Source organism: Capricornis sumatraensis, chromosome 19 (genome assembly GCF_032405125.1).
Source record: "Capricornis sumatraensis isolate serow.1 chromosome 19, serow.2, whole genome shotgun sequence".
Classification (NCBI taxonomy): Eukaryota; Metazoa; Chordata; class Mammalia; order Artiodactyla; family Bovidae; genus Capricornis; species Capricornis sumatraensis.
This window is the reverse complement of record NC_091087.1, coordinates 55,102,889-55,120,994: the sequence shown is the minus strand read 5'-3', so window position 1 is coordinate 55,120,994 and position 18,106 is coordinate 55,102,889. Positions and strand designations below refer to the sequence as shown.

The following is an 18,106-nucleotide window of genomic DNA, read 5'->3' as shown; positions in this document are numbered from 1 at the left end:
GATTTCATGTCTGCAAAAATGGACATTATGAAATCTCTTTGTGGGAAGCTAGTGATTTTATAGGGCAGGTAAAACTCCACTAGAGCAAACATTTTGAGAAAGGACTTGGCATGAAGTTGGTTCAATGCCAACATTTTGTTGATTTGGTTGCAATAAAACAAATAATCTTAGTGCTTTACTCAGTTCCTTTGCAAAGAATGGGGCTTAAGAATAGATGCATGAGGAAAAGTTTGTCTGTTTAGCTCTGTTAAGCTGGAGGAGAAATTAAAAAGTTACCATGTTTATTTGTCCTATGCAGTATAGCAATTACCTTTCAGCTCTTTCCTTTATCTGATCTCAAAGATTACAATATCTACCCAAATATACAAAAAAAAAAAGAATCCAAAATTGAGAAGCCAAAAGGAAGATTTTCTGTCTTTGAATTTATTTGCCATTTCACTACAGAAAAAGCTGGGGATTTACATTATTCTTTCTTTAGTTCCTTCAAAGCCAGAAGATTATTTTATTTTTTTAATTATAAAATAATATTGATGTATCATGAAGCTATAAATTTGCATGTACTAAGAGGAATCAACTAAGAGAAATGTATTTTCAAAATTTTAAATACATTTAGGTTATAAAACTGGCAAGCTATAATAACTCTTTATTCTGTGAAACTCCTGGGGGGAAAAATACAAATATTATTTTTTCTACAAGTCACTTTTAAAAGGTGACAGAGGACTTCTTACTTCATCTTATTCACTGATGACATTAATTTACACTAATGATAAATATAATATAAGTGGATTTTTACCTTTATGGCAGCATTTATATCCTGAAATGCAGCAAAATTATCACCCATCTGAAGACAGACCACAGCTCTTCCTTCATAGGCTAGGTAGCTCTTTGGATCAACTTCCATAGCAATGGTAAAGTGGTTCCAAGCTTTCTGGAATTTTCCTTGGGCCTAAAATAATTTTCCATTTACACCAAGTAGGAAATTGTCCATATCATGACAAATGTTTATGATTCTAACTTAAATAAAGTCTTTTAGTAAGGGTATATTTATACTGTGCTAAATCTAAGATATTTTAAACAAGGAAGTAGGCTGTACTGTGAGTACATTCAAATGACTGATTCCCCTGAGTATGCTGAAATTTTAATTAGTTGAAATAAATCTGATAATCAGAACCATGTCTTAGACGGGTTTTCAACAACATAAAATCTTGACCACCATGGGAAACACCAATGCTTCTGACAATCACTACCAAATTTACATTGAGTTCTGCAAGCTCAGTTGGTAAAGGATCCACCTACAATGCAGGGGACCCCGGTTCGATTCCTGGGTTGGGAAGATCTGCTGAAGAAGGGATAGGCTACCCACTCTAGTATTCTTGGGCTTCCCTTGTGGCTCAGCTGGTAAAGAATCCACCTGCAAAGTGGGAGAGTTGGATTTGACCCCTGGCTTGGGAAGATCCCCTGGAGAAGGGAATGGCTACCCACTCCAGTATTCTGGCCTAGAGAATTCCATGGACTGCATAGTCCATGGGATAGCAAAGAGATGGACACGACTGAGCAACTTTCACTTTCACTGCACACACAGGCAGGAATCGTTTATTTGCTTGGCATTGAAACTCTAGTTGTACATATTATACATAACAAAATAAATATGTGCTCAATAATTAAATAAACTAATGGTATAAAGTGAAAGTGTATAAATTGTACAGCCCATGGAATTCTCCAGGCCAGAATACTGGAGTGGGTAGCCTTTCCCTTCTCCAGGGGATCTTCCAAACCCAGTATCGAACCCAAGTCTCCAGCATTGCAGGTGGATTCTTTACCAGCTGAGCCACAAGGGAAGCCCATAATGGTATAAAACCTAACTGTTAAATTGCACCAGCGTCTGGCATTTTAGGATCACTATACACATTCCATGAAAAATGCATACAAATCAACCAAGCAGGTATTTATACCAACCTTAATACCAACTGGAAAAAAAGAGAGAAAGTTAGGAGAGGGACACTGTTAGCAGAAAGATGTCAGAGTATTTCCTAGAGAAGACCAGTTGGCAACTAAATAAATCATCACAGGAAGGCAGTGAGTTGATAAATTCAGCACAGCCCAGGGCCTGTCTTTATTCCTGTGGGCTCAAAAACCCAACTTGCCAGTCTCAGAAGCTGACTCTCACATAAACCAATTGACTCTTGAATAAAACTAATACAAAATAGAACTTAGAGTTAACTAGACACTGTCTTTAACCAGTAAACTTCTCCCTCACAGTAAATTATGTGAAAATCAATGTCACCATCACAAGTTCATTTGATAAACAAGGAATTGAACTTGTCTGGTCCTGACAACATCTGTTCTGCTCACTTCACGTCTCTAGCGCTAAGTGCGTAGAAGGGGAATCTGTTTCATATTTATCTAAAAAATGGTCACTCGTGGCCCTAAACAGGATTTGATGGGTTTTTCTAGCTCTCATTTTTCCATCCTTCCTTTCCTGATTCAATTCTTCCTCATACTGCCGAGTTCCTTCAGGTTGACATACACCCAGTGAGATCTTCATAAAATACAGATCTGATGTCAGTGCTCTGGTGAGTGATATTCACATGTTTAACTGACCTAGACCAGTTAAAATGACCTTCACCTCCAGTCATTACGCAGTTCTGCAGTCTTATCCCACATCACTCTCGCCTTGTCCGTAACATTCTGCCTCCCTTAAGCCTTCTGTCTCTTTCTCACCAAATGAGCTGGTCCCTCTCTGTGGAACACGGTGTTCTAAGCCCCAACTTCTACTTCTAATTACTAGTTTTTCATACCTCGATTTAAATGTTAATTTCTCAAAAAGTCTTTCCTCATCCCCTCAAACAAAGCTAGGTTTCCTTCATATGTTCAGTTCAGTTCAGTTCAGTTCAGTCGCTCAGTTGTGTCCGACTCTTTGCAACCCCATGAATCGCAGCACGCCAGGCCTCCCTGTTCATCACCATCTCCCAGAGTCAACTCTTCGCATGAGGTGGACAAAGTATTGGAGTTTCAGCTTTAGCATCAGTCCTTCCAATGAACACCCAGGACTGATCTCCTTTAGGAATCTTAGCATCAGTTCAGTTTAGTTCAGTTGCTCAGTCATGTCCGACTCTTTGTGACCCCATGAATCGCAGCATGCCAGGCCTCCCTGTTTATCACCATCTCCCGGAGTTCACTCAGACTCACGTCCATCGAGTCCATGATGCCATCCAGCCATCTCATCCTCAGTCGTCCCTTTCTCCTACTGCCCCCAATCCCTCCCAGCATCAGAGTCTTTTCCAATGAGTCAACTCTTCACAAAGAGCAATATTGCATAGGAACCTGGAATGTTAGGTCCATGAATCAAGGCAAATTGGAAGTGGTAAAACAAGAGATGGCAAGGGTGAATGTTGACATTCTAGGAATCAGCAAACTAAAATGGACTGGAATGGGTGAATTTAACTCAGATGACCATTATATCTACTACTGTGGGCAGGAATCCCTTAGAAGAAATGGAGTAGCCATCATGGTCAACAAAAGAGTCCAAAATGCAGTACTTGGATGCAATCTAAAAAATGACAGAATGATCTCTGTTCGTCTCCAAGGCAAACCATTCAATATCACAGTTATCCAAGTCTATGCCCCAACCAGTAATGCTGAAGAAGCTGAAGTTGAACGGTTTTATGAAGACCTACAAGACCTTTTAGAACTAACACCCAAAAAAGATGTCCTTTTCATTATAGGGGACTGGAATGCAAAAGTAGGAAGTCAAGAAACACCTGGAGTAACAGGCAAATTTGGCCTTGGAATGCGGCATGAAGCAGGGCAAAGACTAATGGAGTTTTGCCAAGAAAACACACTGGTCATAGCAAACACCCTCTTCCAACAACACAAGAGAAGACTCTACACATGGACATCACCAGATGGTCAACACCGAAATCAGATTGATTATATTATTTGCAGCCAAAGATGAAGAAGCTGTATACAGTCAACAAAAACAAGACCAGGAGCTGACTGTGGCTCAGATCATGAACTCCTTATTACCAAATTCAGACTTAATTGAAGAAAGTAGGGAAGACCGCTAGACCATTCAGGTATAACCTAAATCAAATCCCTTATGATTATACAGTGGAAGTGAGAAATAGATTTAAGGGCCTAGATCTGATAGATAGAGTGCCTGATGAACTATGGAATGAGGTTCGTGACACTGTACAGGAGACAGGGATCAAGACCATCCCCATGGAAAAGAAATACAAAAAAGCAAAATGGCTGTCCGGGGAGGCCTTACAAATAGCTGTGAAAAGGAGAGAGGCAAGGGGCAAAGGAGAAAAGGAAAGATATAAGCATCTGAATGCAGAGTTCCAAAGAACAGCAAGAAGAGATAAGAAAGCCTTCTTCAGCAATCAATGCAAAGAAATCGAGGAAAAGAACAGAATGGGAAAGACTAGAGATCTCTTCAAGAAAATTAGAGATACCAAGGGAACATTTCATGCAAAGATGGGCTCAATAAAGGACAGAAATGGTCTGGACCTAACAGAAGCAGAAGATATTAAGAAGAGGTGGCAAGAATACACGGAAGAACTCTACAGAGAAGATCTTCATGACCCAGATAATCATGATGATGTGATTCCTTCATATAAACTGTACTAAAACTCATCCTTTTTTTTTTTGTACTTATCCTGAGTATAATTAAGTAATTATTCATGTGCCAGCTTGATGTTTATCCCTTCAATAGGTAGTAAACTCTGCAAGAAGAACCCAGGGTCTTTTCACTGCTCCAGCCCTAGGCTTAGATCAGTCCCTGTCCTATCCTAGATGCCCAGCAAATGCAATGAATGATGACATTAACACATTTCTTTTGATTGCAGTCAGTTTTAGCTGTTTGGGAGTCACCCTGTCTCTAAATTGACTTTGCAAGTTTCTACTGTGATCAAACAATGGCTAATTTCATGTTTAACTCTCAGAAGGCAATCTTATTTCCCTTACTAATCAGTTCTTAGGCACACCTCACTATAACCAAGCCACAGCCACCTCCTAGTCTTAGATCAGCCAAATTCATTTATTTTTAAAATTAAAAAAAAAAAACCACCTCAGCTTTAAAAGACATTGTAGATGTCCATCAGCAGACGAATGGATAAGAAAGCTGTGATACATATACACAATGAGTATTACTTAGCCATTAAAAAGAATACATTTGAATCTGTTCTAATGAGGTGGATGAAACTGGAGCCTATTATACAGAGTGAAGTAAGCCAGAAAGGAAAACACCAATACAGTATACTAATGCATATATATGGAATTTAGAAAGATGGTAATGATAACCCTATATGCAAGACAGCAAAAGAGACACAAATGTATAGAACAGTCTTTTGGACTCTGTGGGAGAGGGCGAGGGTGGGATGATTTGGGAGAATGGCATTGAAACATGTATATCATATGTGAAACGAATTGCCAGTCCAGGTTCGATGCAGGATACAGGATGCTCGGGGCTGGTGCACTGGGATGACCCAGAGGGATGGTACGGGGAGGGAGGTGGGAGGGGGGTTCAGGGTGGGGAACACATGTACACCCATGGCGGATTCATGTTAATGTATGGCAAAACCAATACAATATTATAAAGTAGTTAGCCTCCAATTAAAATAAATAAATTTATATTAAAAAAAGACATTGTTAATAGGAATTTCTGTAAATTACAATAATTTAAACATACTTTTGCCCATTATTTAATTTTTTTAATAATAAAAGGCACAAAAAGATTACTCCTTTCCTTTTCATGGAAAATATAAGTCATCTAGCACTTTCTTCCAAGAATATCACTCCATATTTTGTAGTGCACGTAGCTCAGTGAGCGTATGGGTCAGGTCAGTGTCCCAGAAATGACTCAGAGACACGCTTGATAACACAAAGAACAACACTCTTCCAACTATCTGGAAGGACACATGTCTATTCTCTTGGCTTCCAGTGTGTTCTAATTCACTGCCATTTGGAAGATGACCTGAATTCAGAAGTCCCTATATAGTGCTTGTCTGGTCCATCGCATAGGTCATGTCATTACATTGTCTATTCCCTTTGGCTTTTCACTAATTTAATAGGATAAAACCTATGGAGCAAAGGTATAACTAGTGAAATAAATTTTAACCAGCTTTTTATATGTGAAACTCACTGGGAAAGTCTTAATAGTTGTCTATAAGAGTGGTATGTATAATGGGGTGAGGTAGAAAGAGGTGCAGGCAATAAGGCAACTCAAGTTCACAAGCTCCTCATCTATCACACCAGGTTCCTGGGTACGCTTCCCAGGCAGCCTCCCTGTAACTCATCAAACCCCTGCTTCCCACTGACACTGTGAATACTAATAAGAAGATAAAGGTAAAATGTTCACAGTGAAAGAAGCATTGTATATACCCAGTACCAATGAAAGGTCAAATATAACCTCTTGTCCAAAAGGTGCTTTCGTGGTCCAAACTGTTGTCATATGATACTACCTGCAAATTATAGCCTAAACAAATTCTGGCTTTTGTATAGGCTGGATTAAAATGCAGTGCTTTCAGAAAGTCCTTCTGTGCTTGCTTGGTGGCCTCATCATGTCCATATTCCATGTAAGAATTTCCCCGTCCAATGTAAGCATCCAGAAAACGTGGATCAATTTTAACAGCCCAGGTGAAGAAGTTGACAGCTTCTTCAAATTCTTTATTCCTGAAAAGAAAGGAAAATATTAATGCTTTCTGGTGAATTATCTAAGTGCTTTCCTATATATAATCTTTACATACAGGAATGCATTAACCCTTAAAAAAAACTTCAATTTTTATTAACATATGAATTATCATAAGAACTATTGCCATGGAGAAGAAAATGGCAACCCACTCCAGTATTCTTGCCTGGAGAATCCCATGGACAGAGGAGCCTGGCAGGGGGTCTCAAGAGTCCACGGGGTCTCAAGAGTCTGACATGACTTAGCGACTAAACTACCACCACCACCAAGAACTATTGCCATATGACGTAAGGCAGTCTGATGGGGTTCTTTGAAGATATTGGTAGAAGGAAAGAGGGGAAGTAAGAGCCTTCTTTATAGCAGAATACATTGAGATGATATTCTAGAGCTCTTTTTTCAGAATTACAAAAATCTGAATGGCATTCTTGAACACATTTATAACAGTTATCTGTGGACAGCATAGAAAACCATACTATTATTAATAAAATATACCATTTAAATCAGATTAAAATAAACTCATTGTTATATAATATGTCCTTTATAATGAAAGGAGCTCAATTTTTTGTCACACAGGAATTTTTACTTCAGTACTTCTGTAAAGGCAGCTCATTTCATTTTAGGCACCAAAAGAGGAGGGGAGAAAAAGAGGTGAAATGCATTTTATTATTAACTTGTGAATATATGTGACTAAATGATAACTCTGTCTTTCTGTCTTCCTGTGGGTTAGGTGAGGGTTGTTGAAGTAATCAAACATTTATCCATGGGTATATAAAGTCACTTTGCCATTTCACATGCAAATCTAATAACTATTTTTAATTTCAATTAATATGGAGAGTTTGCTGCTAGTGCTAAGTCACTTCAGTCGTGTCCAACTCTGTGCGACCCCATAGACGGCAGCCCACCAGGCTCCCCCATCCCTGGGATTCTCCAGGCAAGAACACTGGAGTGGGTTGCCATTTCCTCCTCCAATGCATGAAAGTGAAAAGTGAAAGTGAAGTTGCTCAGTCGTGTCCAACCCTCAGCGATCCCATGGACTGCAGCCTTCCAGGCTCCTCCGTCCATGAGATTTTCCAGGCAGGAGTACTGGAGTGGGGTGCCATAGAATTTTTTAATAGAATAAAGGAGCTAACACTGAGTAACTACTTACTCACCAGGTACTGTGCTTTACACATACTATTTCACTTAATTCTTCCAACACTTCTGTAAGCTTGTTATAATTTTTTTATATTTTATAGATTAAAAGAATATCACGACTCAGAAAAGTTTGCACATATTAAATAATATAGTAGATAGCATGCTAAGATTGCACAGAGCAAATATGTGGGGTTCAAACCCAGGTGAGTCAGACTCCAAAATCCATGCTTTCCCACAAGTCATCCCTACCCACATTCTTCACCTTTAACATACTTGTAGCTGGCACACAAGAGCCGGTGTGGTGACCTCTCAACAGCGCAGTCAGAAGAAAGGCTTGGAATTCAAAACTAAGCCTGAACATATAAATTAATACTAATTTTTCAAAACTGCTAGAAGGACCAAATGACAGCATGTGAAAAACCCTTAGCACAGAGACCCTCACCCAATAAAGATTATTTTCCTCTTTCCATTCTTTTCATTACTTCTCAAAAAGGTTTCAAACTTTAACAAGATGCATCACTTGCTTTTCTAACGTTTCCTTTATAAAAATACATGGAACCCAGGGTAACTGTTCTAGAAACTATCATCTCTTAGATATCACTCAGCATTATCTCTTAAAATACAGTTTCTCAAACCTCAGCCCTTCCTTCATGACAGTTGCCCTGTGTCCCAACTATACCTATCATTTATTGAGTACTTCTCTTTAAGTCACTTTTTTACTTAAGTAAATCTATTTTTAAAAATAACTTCAATACCACAAGTACAAAATCAATATCTCATGCATAAACAGAAGGCAACCATAAACATAAATAAATATTGGAGCTGGATAATACAGTTTGCAGAAAACTAAACCTAAGAGCTGTACCATCTATCATGAAGTGTGGGGAAGATGCTAAAGACTAACTCTTCGCTAAGACTTTCTCCTTGATGTGTTCAGACGGTTTGAAAGAATTCACTTTGAAACTGAAAAGCAATCCAGTTTCCCATAATGTGATTCAATTTTTTTGAATGCTTGTGCATGCCATGAAAAATAATAGAGGTGCTGATGATTGCCCCATGCCAGAGTCGGACACGACTGAAGTGACTTAGCAGAATCCAAAAGTGTGCACCAAGTGTTGTGCCAGAAGATGACAAAAGAGTCAACAGGAAAGCACCAGGAGAGCTTGACATTACAAACAGGAGACAGTTAACACTCCTGGATATGAGACAGCTGGTATCTTCTGGGTTCACTCTGTGGATTCTCACAAAGAAAACATGGCTCCCCTCCCTCAAGCAGTTTAGAGTGAAACTCTCCTCCTCTTTCCTGATAACTGGCACTATTTGAGAAGTAAAAGTTCACTGAATACAAGGTTACAATGCTTGTAGCCACTTTCTCACTGTATTACAGAAATAACTCTAGCCTAGATAATGAACTCTTTATCAAGAATAACTACACAGTAGTAATTTGCATCTCTATATAAAATGCATTTAGCTGATAGGTTTTTAACAGCCTCTGCTTCCCTGGTGGCTCAGACGGTAAAGAATCTGCCTTCAAGGCAGAAGACCCGCGTTCAGTTTCTGGGTCCGGAAGATCCCCTGAAGGAGGGCAAGGCAACCAACTCCAGTATTCTTGCCTGGAGACTCCCCATGGACAGAGGAGCCTGGTGGGCCACAGTACACGGGGTTGCAAAGAGTCAGACACGTTTGAGCAACTAACACTTGAACTCTTCACTTTCATTTCTGTCTCTGGGTAGTGAGCTACTTATTTATGATGCATACCTACAGTGACGATGTAAATGGAAACTTCCAGGGCAACCCAGTTCTCTCATATTCTTCCCACAAATCACTGAAATGTTTCTAGTATGCTTACATCCAAATTGTATCATACACATTGCTTCCCTCTTACCCAGAGGGAAATTTAAAATCCTTTGCGAGTACATATGCCAATATGTAGTTTACAAAACATAATTTCACCCTTTAAATCATCAAACCAATTTTAAAAGAAAAAAATGAGGCAATGAATTGAAGTTATTTTTCGACACACATCTAGTTATCAGCACTAATGTTTAACAAACATCTAGTCTATTCAGACTAAGTAAACAATCATTAAACCTTAAACCTGGGGAGGGACCTTGAAAGGCACCTAGCAACCTCTTCAAAGCTGATAATATCTAAAAATCAAGTCCAGAGGAGGTGATGGAGCCAAAGCTAGAGACGCCACCCCCAGCCCCTTACACCAGTAGGCAATAACATAGACCCAGCAACTTCATTTTTCTGAAGATGGGTATGTCACACAATGTCCTGTAGATTAGGGCTGCTGTTAAATAATCACATGACAGTTTAAAAATGGAAAAACGTGGCAGAGTGTCTGTTATATCAGGGTACACAATCACTGGCACATAAACTGTTAAAACATCAATCACACAAACACAAAACTATATTAGTTTTTCTAAAATAAAAAGTGTCTCTATAAATCTAAAATAACGTGATCACCGAAGGAAGGTGTGTGACTCTCATTATGGTGTCTATTAACTAAGGACCAGGTGCTGAGCTGGCAGGCTAGGCCACAGACACCAAGGCCCACCGCGCTTTCCAAATGAATCATATACGTGACCAGATGTGCCCTACTGGGTTGTACAAATAAATCATAAATACCTCCCCAAACTAAAGAATGTGGCCTGCAGAGTCGAAGATTCAGAAATATTTTATGCAAATATAAGAAGAGTGGAATAAATGTGCTGAAGTAAAAAGTGGATAGAATATGTAACTCTGAGCCATCAGGCTCTCCTTCTGTGACTTTGTTTTTTTTTTTAATCTTAAGGTGGCTTTCTCAAAGAGATCTACAAATTAACTCTACCATAATACTCTCAGTGACCCAATTGGGCAACAAGTAGGATATTCAGCCTAAGGAATGTTGTCTCCTAGCAACCACAAGAGTGAGAACCAGAGATATACAAAGGCACACTTCAAAAGTCTGCAACCCCACGAGTTCAAAGATCAAAGCCCTAAAGTTTACACATTTATTCCTTTTTAAAATTTTTCCAAATGGCAGAATTTTTACTTTCTCTACTATGAAACATCAATAGTGAATCTCATTATTTACAAACCATGCTGCTGAAGTCATAAGCATGTTATAGCTCAACTTGAAAAGCAAAAATATTTTTCTTGAAATAAATATAACCGATCACTAAACATTCCTTATTGTTAAATTTAGTAAAACTGTTAAAATACATGGAATTGGGATGCTGAGTTATCAGAATTTTACTGTTGATTTAATTCTACTTTTATTAAAAGACAATAGAGATTCTGGTGGGATGATGAAAGTTGGTTATTTGGAATTGCAAAGCAGTTTCAGCTTAAGGAGGCCCTGCCATATATACCCAGTGATTACATTTCATAAAGGAGATCAGGACCTGACACATAGAAAAATTTACTGACTCTAACAGTTGCAAAACACAGGAATCCTGAGAAAATTTTGGTGTCTGGTTTTGGTTTTAAGAGAATTCAGTGACCTCAGACATTTCTGGTCTCCACTCGCCCACCAAAACAAACACATCAGTCATTATTATTCCATTTCTTTTTAAGAATGACAATTACTTACAGAGATGAATTGTACAAAGATGCTGTATTAAAATCGCCAATGATGTGACTATGTTTTTTGCCTGTATAAATTTAAAGGTCTGAGACCAGTTTGGGCCTTTTAACCAAATATACCTTTACAAGCTCCAGTAATTATACTACCATAGTCATAAAATTGAAAAAATATAACTCTCATAGAGAAACCATACCTGTACTAGTTATGTCCCCAAAGAGGGGAAAAAAGAATGTTAGTTTTCTAAGTAATTCAAACTATGTCCTGTTGCCTAAATTGTATATTTACAGAGTCTACTTGCTATGCTAATTTTCTCATCCAAGTAACTGCTATTATTTCACTCATGAAAAATGCTGTAAACTATTACTTAACTAAATACATTCTATTTCACATTAAAATGTGAAATTCATGAGCTGAATTTCTATGCTTTTAAAAGTAAAATGTCCAGAAATTAATTTTTTATATCAAATGTATGGGTCGAAATGTAAGCTACAAATTATAGTTAGCAAAATCAATCTAATATTATTTCAGAGTAAATTTTAAACCGATTTTCTATATTTTAGCCTTATGTTACTATTCTTTTCTCCTCTTCTATAATTTACTTATTTTTCACAATAATACCAGAAACAAGTAATGTATTTTAAGTAATTTTAAGTAATGTATTTTTTTGTAGATTTCATTATATTTTATAGATATTTACTGGTATATTTTAATTAGTTTTAGTTTAGAAGTGCTTTTCAAAGGTAAAATTTTCTTGAAAATATTTTACTAAATCAACCTCTCTTCTAGGAAACAGACTTTTAAAAAGTTAGCTTCATTTAATGAACAAAGTTAATTATTCTATTCTTAGATATTTCAAGCTATTCATTATTTCATTCTGTGTTATTACCAAGGTCCTTTCCAATAAGTGGACCTGAATCATATGGATACCCCCAATGCTATCAGCAGGCATTTACTTGCTGATTTGGCTAAAATAGTTTGAGAAACTTAGGTGTGGTTCCCACTTCCATACAGTGATTCTCGGTGTCTCTCGCCATTTTTGTTCTCTGTCATTTCCACAATATTCTCCTCTGTTTCTCCTATTATAAATCTGCCGGTCCCACTTGCTCTCACTTCAACGTGAATTGCACTCCATACCTGTGATAGCACATAGCAGTAGCTTGCCATAGGCTCACACTAGTCTTGCTTATCAATGCAGCTTGTTTAAAATCCTGAAAAAGTTTTACAAATTTTTGTTAATTTTATCACATTATCTTGGGTTTTCATAAACTTCCTAACTTTGATTCTACCACAAATAAATTTTACACAAGCCTTAAAATATACATCTTCTTTAAAACTTTATGTTTTCCTTTTAGTATCACATGAGAATACTATAACCCAATACAGAATACCATAACCAAAAACTCACTCAGAACCTTGCACTACTGTCTCCACCCTTTCCTGTGGTTTTGCCTGGTATTGTAATGAGGTATCACACTTACTTTCTTTTTCATTGTTTTGTTTTCCCCCACTGAACACAACCAGAGACTTCTGTATCCAGACAGAAATAGAAATTTGCCTGCAGAGACTCTTAGGACTACAGGACAGATAAGCACTCAGGCCAGGTCCTATAACTGCAACTCTTGTGTGGATTAGCTAAGGTAGCTCCTACCTGGGCAACCCACACTTAGGGGAAAATGTGTCATTTTGTCCAGGGATCCTAGAAGCCTCCAGAGACGGAGCAGTGGAAATGCTAACTGCAACAGGTAAAGTCAGAGCAGTCAGTTGGAATGGACCTGAATGGTACTGGTTGGGCTCAGTCGCTCAGTCGTGTCCAACTCTTTTGACCCCGTGGACTGTAGCCTGCCAGACTCTTCTGACCATGGGGATTCTCCAGGCAAGAATATTGGTGTGAGTTGCCATGCCCTCCTCCAGGGGATCTTCCCAACCCAAGGATCAAACCCACATCTCCTGCACTGCAAGCAGATTCTTTACCATCTGAGCCACAAGGGAAGCCCAAATGGTACTGAGGAAGAGGTTGAAAGTGAAAGTGAAAGTGAAGTTGCTCAGTCGTGTCCAACTCTTTGTGACCCGTGGACTGTAGCCCACCAAGCTCCTCCATCCATGGGATTCTCCAGGCAAGAATACTGGAGTGGGTTGCCATTTCCTTTTCCAGGGGATCTTCCCAACCCAGGGATCGAACCCAGGTCTCCCACACTGAAGGCAGACACTTTAACCTCTGCACCACCAGGGAAGCCCAGGGAAGAGTTTAAAAGAATTTAAAGCACTAACTCTGCCTAAGATCCTAATGCTGTGACCTGAACATTGTTCTCTATTGGACACCAGAGATATGCTGTCTGAAGCTCTTTAGCTTTTTAAAGCCCTACAAAAACTACTGAAACCTGAAGCAAAATAAGAATACCACTCAGTCAGTTCAGTTCAGTTCAGTTGCTCAGTTGTGTCCGACTCTTTGTGACCCAATGAATCACAGTCCGCCAGGCCTCCCTGTCCATCACCAAATCCCAGAGTTCACCCAAACTCATGTGCATCGAGTCGGTGATGCCATCCAGCCATCTCATCCTCTGTTGTCCCCTTCTCCTCCTGCCCCTAACCTCTCCCAGCATCAAGGTCATTTCCAATGAGTTAACCCTTCGCATGAGGTGCCCAAATTACTGGAGATTTAGCCTCAGCATCAGTCCTTCCAATGAACACCCAGGACTGATCTCCTTTAGGATGGACTGGTTGGATCTCCTTGCAGTCCAAGGGACTCTCAAGAGTCTTCTCCAACACCACAGTTCAAAAGCATCAATTCTTCAGCGCTCAGCCTTCTTCACAGTCCAACTCTCACATCCATACATGACCACTGGAGAAACCACAGCCTTGGCTAGATAGACCTTTGTTGGCAAAGTAATGTCTCTGCTTTTGAATATACTATCTAGGTTGGTCATAACTTTCCATCCAAGGAGTAAGCATCTTTTAATTTCATGGCTGCAGTCACCATCTGCAGTGACTTTGGAGCCCCCCAAAATAAAGTCTGCCACTGTTTCCACTGTTTCCTCATCTATTTCCCATGAAGTGATGGGACCAGATGCCATGATCTTTGTTTTCTGAATGTTGAGCTTTAAGCCAACTTTTTCACTCTCCTCTTTCACTTTCATCAAGAGGCTTTTCAGTTCCTCTTCACTTTCTGCCATAAGGGTGGTGTCATCTGTCATCTGAGGTTATTGGTATTTCTCCCAGTGATCTTGATTCCAGCTTGTGCTTCTTCTAGCCCAGCATTTCTCATTATGTACTCCACATATAAGTTAAATAAGCAGGGTGACAATATACAGCCTTGACGTACTCCTTTTCCTATTTGGAACCAGTCTGTTGTTCCATGTCCAGTTCTAACTGTTGCTTCCTGACCTACAGGTCTTGTAGGTCTTCACAGAACTGTTCAACTTCAGCTTCTTCAGCATTACTGGTTGGGCCATAGGCTTGGATTACTGTGATATTGAATGGCTTGCCTTGGAAACAAACAGAGATCATTCTGTCGTTTTTGAGATTGCATCTAAGTACTACATTTTGGACTCTTTTGTTGACCATGATGGCTACTCCATTTCTTCTAAGGGATTCCTGCCCACAGTAGTAGATATAATGGTCATCTGAGGTAAATTCACCCATTCCAGTCCATTTTAGTTCACTTATTCCTAGAATGTCGACATTCACTCTTGCCATCTCCTGTTTGACCACCTCCAATTTGCCTTGATTCGTGGGCCTGACATTCCAGGTTCCTATGCAATAGAGGGCATCAACTCCAAGCTAGTGAGATGCAAAATATTCCCTGGACATTTACCCCTTCATAAAATTTCTGCCACTCAGTGTCAAATTGGTTGACAGAAATGCACGGCCATCTCGTTTTCTCCTGAATCTGCCCACGTTGACAGGCTTAGAAAATGTTTCAAGAAAATGTTTCCTTCCCGAGGAGAATACCACTAAACTGAAACAAATAAGATGTTTAAATAAATGTCTACATATCGAAAGACCATGTCAACGGCAGTGAGACTTATATATATAGGCATGTGTGAAAGTGAAAGTGAAGTTGTTCAGTCATGTCCGACTCTTCGCAACCCCATGGACTGTAGCCTACCAGGATCCTCCATCCATGGGATTTCCCAGGTAAGAGTACTAGAGTGGGTTGCCATTTCCTTCTCCAAGGGTTCTTCCTGACCCAGGGATTGAACCCGGGTCTCCTGCATTGTAGGCAAATGCTTTACCATCTGAGCCACCAGGGAAGTCCTAGGTATGTCCATAGGTATGTGTACATATATACATAAATAATGTGGGATACCGATTGATTTCAATGCTTGCCATAATGTGGGATTATGGAATAATATCCCATAATTTGGGAACTCAAAAAATAAGAGTTCAACACCTGTGAAGGAATAAAAATGGAATAAACAAAGGAATAAAAAATAAAAATGACTCTGCTTTTTCCCAGAGGACTGCTTCAGCAAGAATCTTTTGGGCAGTTTTGGTTATGAACTAAGTTGACCAAGCTAGACTGTGGGGAGGACCCTAACCTCCTGTGGAGTGACTAAAGGAAACTTTAGTTTCCAGACTCCCTTCCCACTCTCAGAAGGCTGGGTAAGAGCGCTCTACAGTCTTAAAAGCTAAGCATCAGACTTCTGGTTTCCCCTTCACTAGAGAGGACTCAACCATGAAGATAATCTCCCTCCTCCCTCTGTTCCTCCATCATCTTCCCCTCTCCCTTCTCCTTCCACAAAGCTGGCTGTTTAATGGGGGTAGGATAAGTTCTCTGCTAATACCAGGGATGGAAGAGGGAGCAGTAGTGTCAAACCGAACCCTCTGGGATGCTACTATAGGAGAAGGGTATCAGTCCAGACCCATCTGAGAATATGAACTCCCCAGTTAGACTTCTGAAGCATATTTTGATGCTACATGGAATTATTTGGAAGAAAATAAGAAATTTATTGTCTAGAGAAATATAATCTAATGAAATATGCTACCAGGTATTTCCCACTAAGAGGATTTTCTTTTTCTTTTTTGCTGAAATGAAGTCAAACTTACAACTGTAACTGAGATTTCATTACAAACTTTCCCGTTAATTTGGCGTAACAATTCCAGTTCAAATGCCACACTCTATTTCCTGTGTTCTTATGAAGGGGACACAACTATCAATTAACTAATACATTTTCAGCTCTCATCCTACTTGATCTTTCTGTTAATCAGTCATTCCCACTAAGAATGTTTCGCTGTGTAGGTTTTCTGACTCTGCTCTCTCTAGGTTCGGCATTTAGCCCTCTTATTATTCAGTCATGTATTTCTTCATTGGTCTGCCTCAGCAATCATCTTTTTTTAATATTCCAAATGAATTTTTAAAATTTACACAGGGGAAAAACTTTTTTTGCCTTTAATTGCAGGCATATCTTGTTTTCTTGAGCTTCGCAGATACTGCACTTACAAATTGTGCAATCTTGCCTCAAACAAGTCTATTGGCACCATTTTTTCAACAGCATTTGTTCAGTTCATATCTCTGTATCATATTCTGGTAATTCTCATAATATTTCAAACATTTTCATCATTATTGTAGTTGTTATGGTAGTTTGTGATCCTCAATGATCCTTGATGTTACTACTGCAAAAAGATTGCAACTAACTGAAGGCTCAGATGATGGTCAACATTTTTTATCAATAAGGTACTTTTTAACTGTGATAGGTCCATTTTTAAGACATAATGCTATTGCACACTTAATAGACTACAGCATTGTACAAACATAACTTTTATATGCACTTTTATGTGAAACAAAACAATTAATGGGAGTCACTTTATCGCTATGTTTGCTTTATTGCTGCGGTCTGGAAACAAACCTACAATATCTCCAAGGCAAACCTGTAGTGTTTGCAGGGCATGTTTTTTTCCCCAGTCTTTTTACTTTTACCCTTCTTTATCTTATATGTAAAATCTGTTTCTTCCAGCCAGAATACCGTTGGGGCTTTTCAAAAATTCTAATCTAACATCCTCACTATTTCAATTGGGATATTTGGAGAATTTCCATTTAATGTAACTGCTGATAAGGTTGGATTTAGGTCGACCATTTATTGTCTGTTTTCTGCTGGTCTCCTCTGTTTCTGTTCCTTTGTGTTCTCTTTCCAGACTTATCTGGGATTATTTTAATTTTTTAATATTCCATTTTAATTAATCTACTCTTTTTGACTGCGGAGGTCACATTTGAGAAGAAACCTGGAGTAAAAGGTCATGAACCATATACAGATCAATAGGAGGAGTGGTTTCCACATAGGGAATAGCTTGTGTGAGGACCCTGAGGCAGGAAGGGAGCCTGGGATTTCCAAGGTGTAACCTGAGAAGTAACCTGAGTTACTCAGTTACACAGAGGAGTAACCTGAGTTGAGAAAACAAGAACATTGACAGTGAAGTCAGATCAGCGAGCAGCAGTCAGGCCACTGGGGTCTTGGTTGGCGACAGTCAAGAGTTCAGATTTTGGCCTAAGTGTGATGGGAAGCCCCTGGAGGGTTCTGAGCTGAGGAGTAGCTTGCTCTGCTTTATGTTTTTCAGAGGCATCTCTGGCTGCTGCGTGAACAGCACATAGAGGGACGAGAGCAGAAGCAGCGAGTCCAGATGGAAAGCTACCGCAGGAACCCAGGCAGGGGAAGGTAGAGGCTGGAAGGAGGAGGAGAGCAGGGGTAAAAAAATGAGAAATGACTGAATTC

At 39.3% G+C, this 18,106-nt stretch overlaps 1 protein-coding gene across 1 annotated transcript in view; it reads right to left on the bottom strand.

Annotated features, from left to right (window-relative positions):
* TTC6 (tetratricopeptide repeat domain 6) overlaps positions 1–18,106 on the bottom strand; it is a 198,872-nt gene that overhangs the window by 11,559 nt on the left and 169,207 nt on the right. The window contains exons 26-28 of the mRNA XM_068991521.1: positions 12,534–12,607; positions 6,465–6,675; positions 794–946 (exon numbers count right to left, since the gene is read on the bottom strand). Coding sequence (XP_068847622.1) covers positions 794–946; positions 6,465–6,675; positions 12,534–12,607 — 438 coding nt within the window. The remainder of the gene's footprint in view (positions 1–793; positions 947–6,464; positions 6,676–12,533; positions 12,608–18,106) is intronic.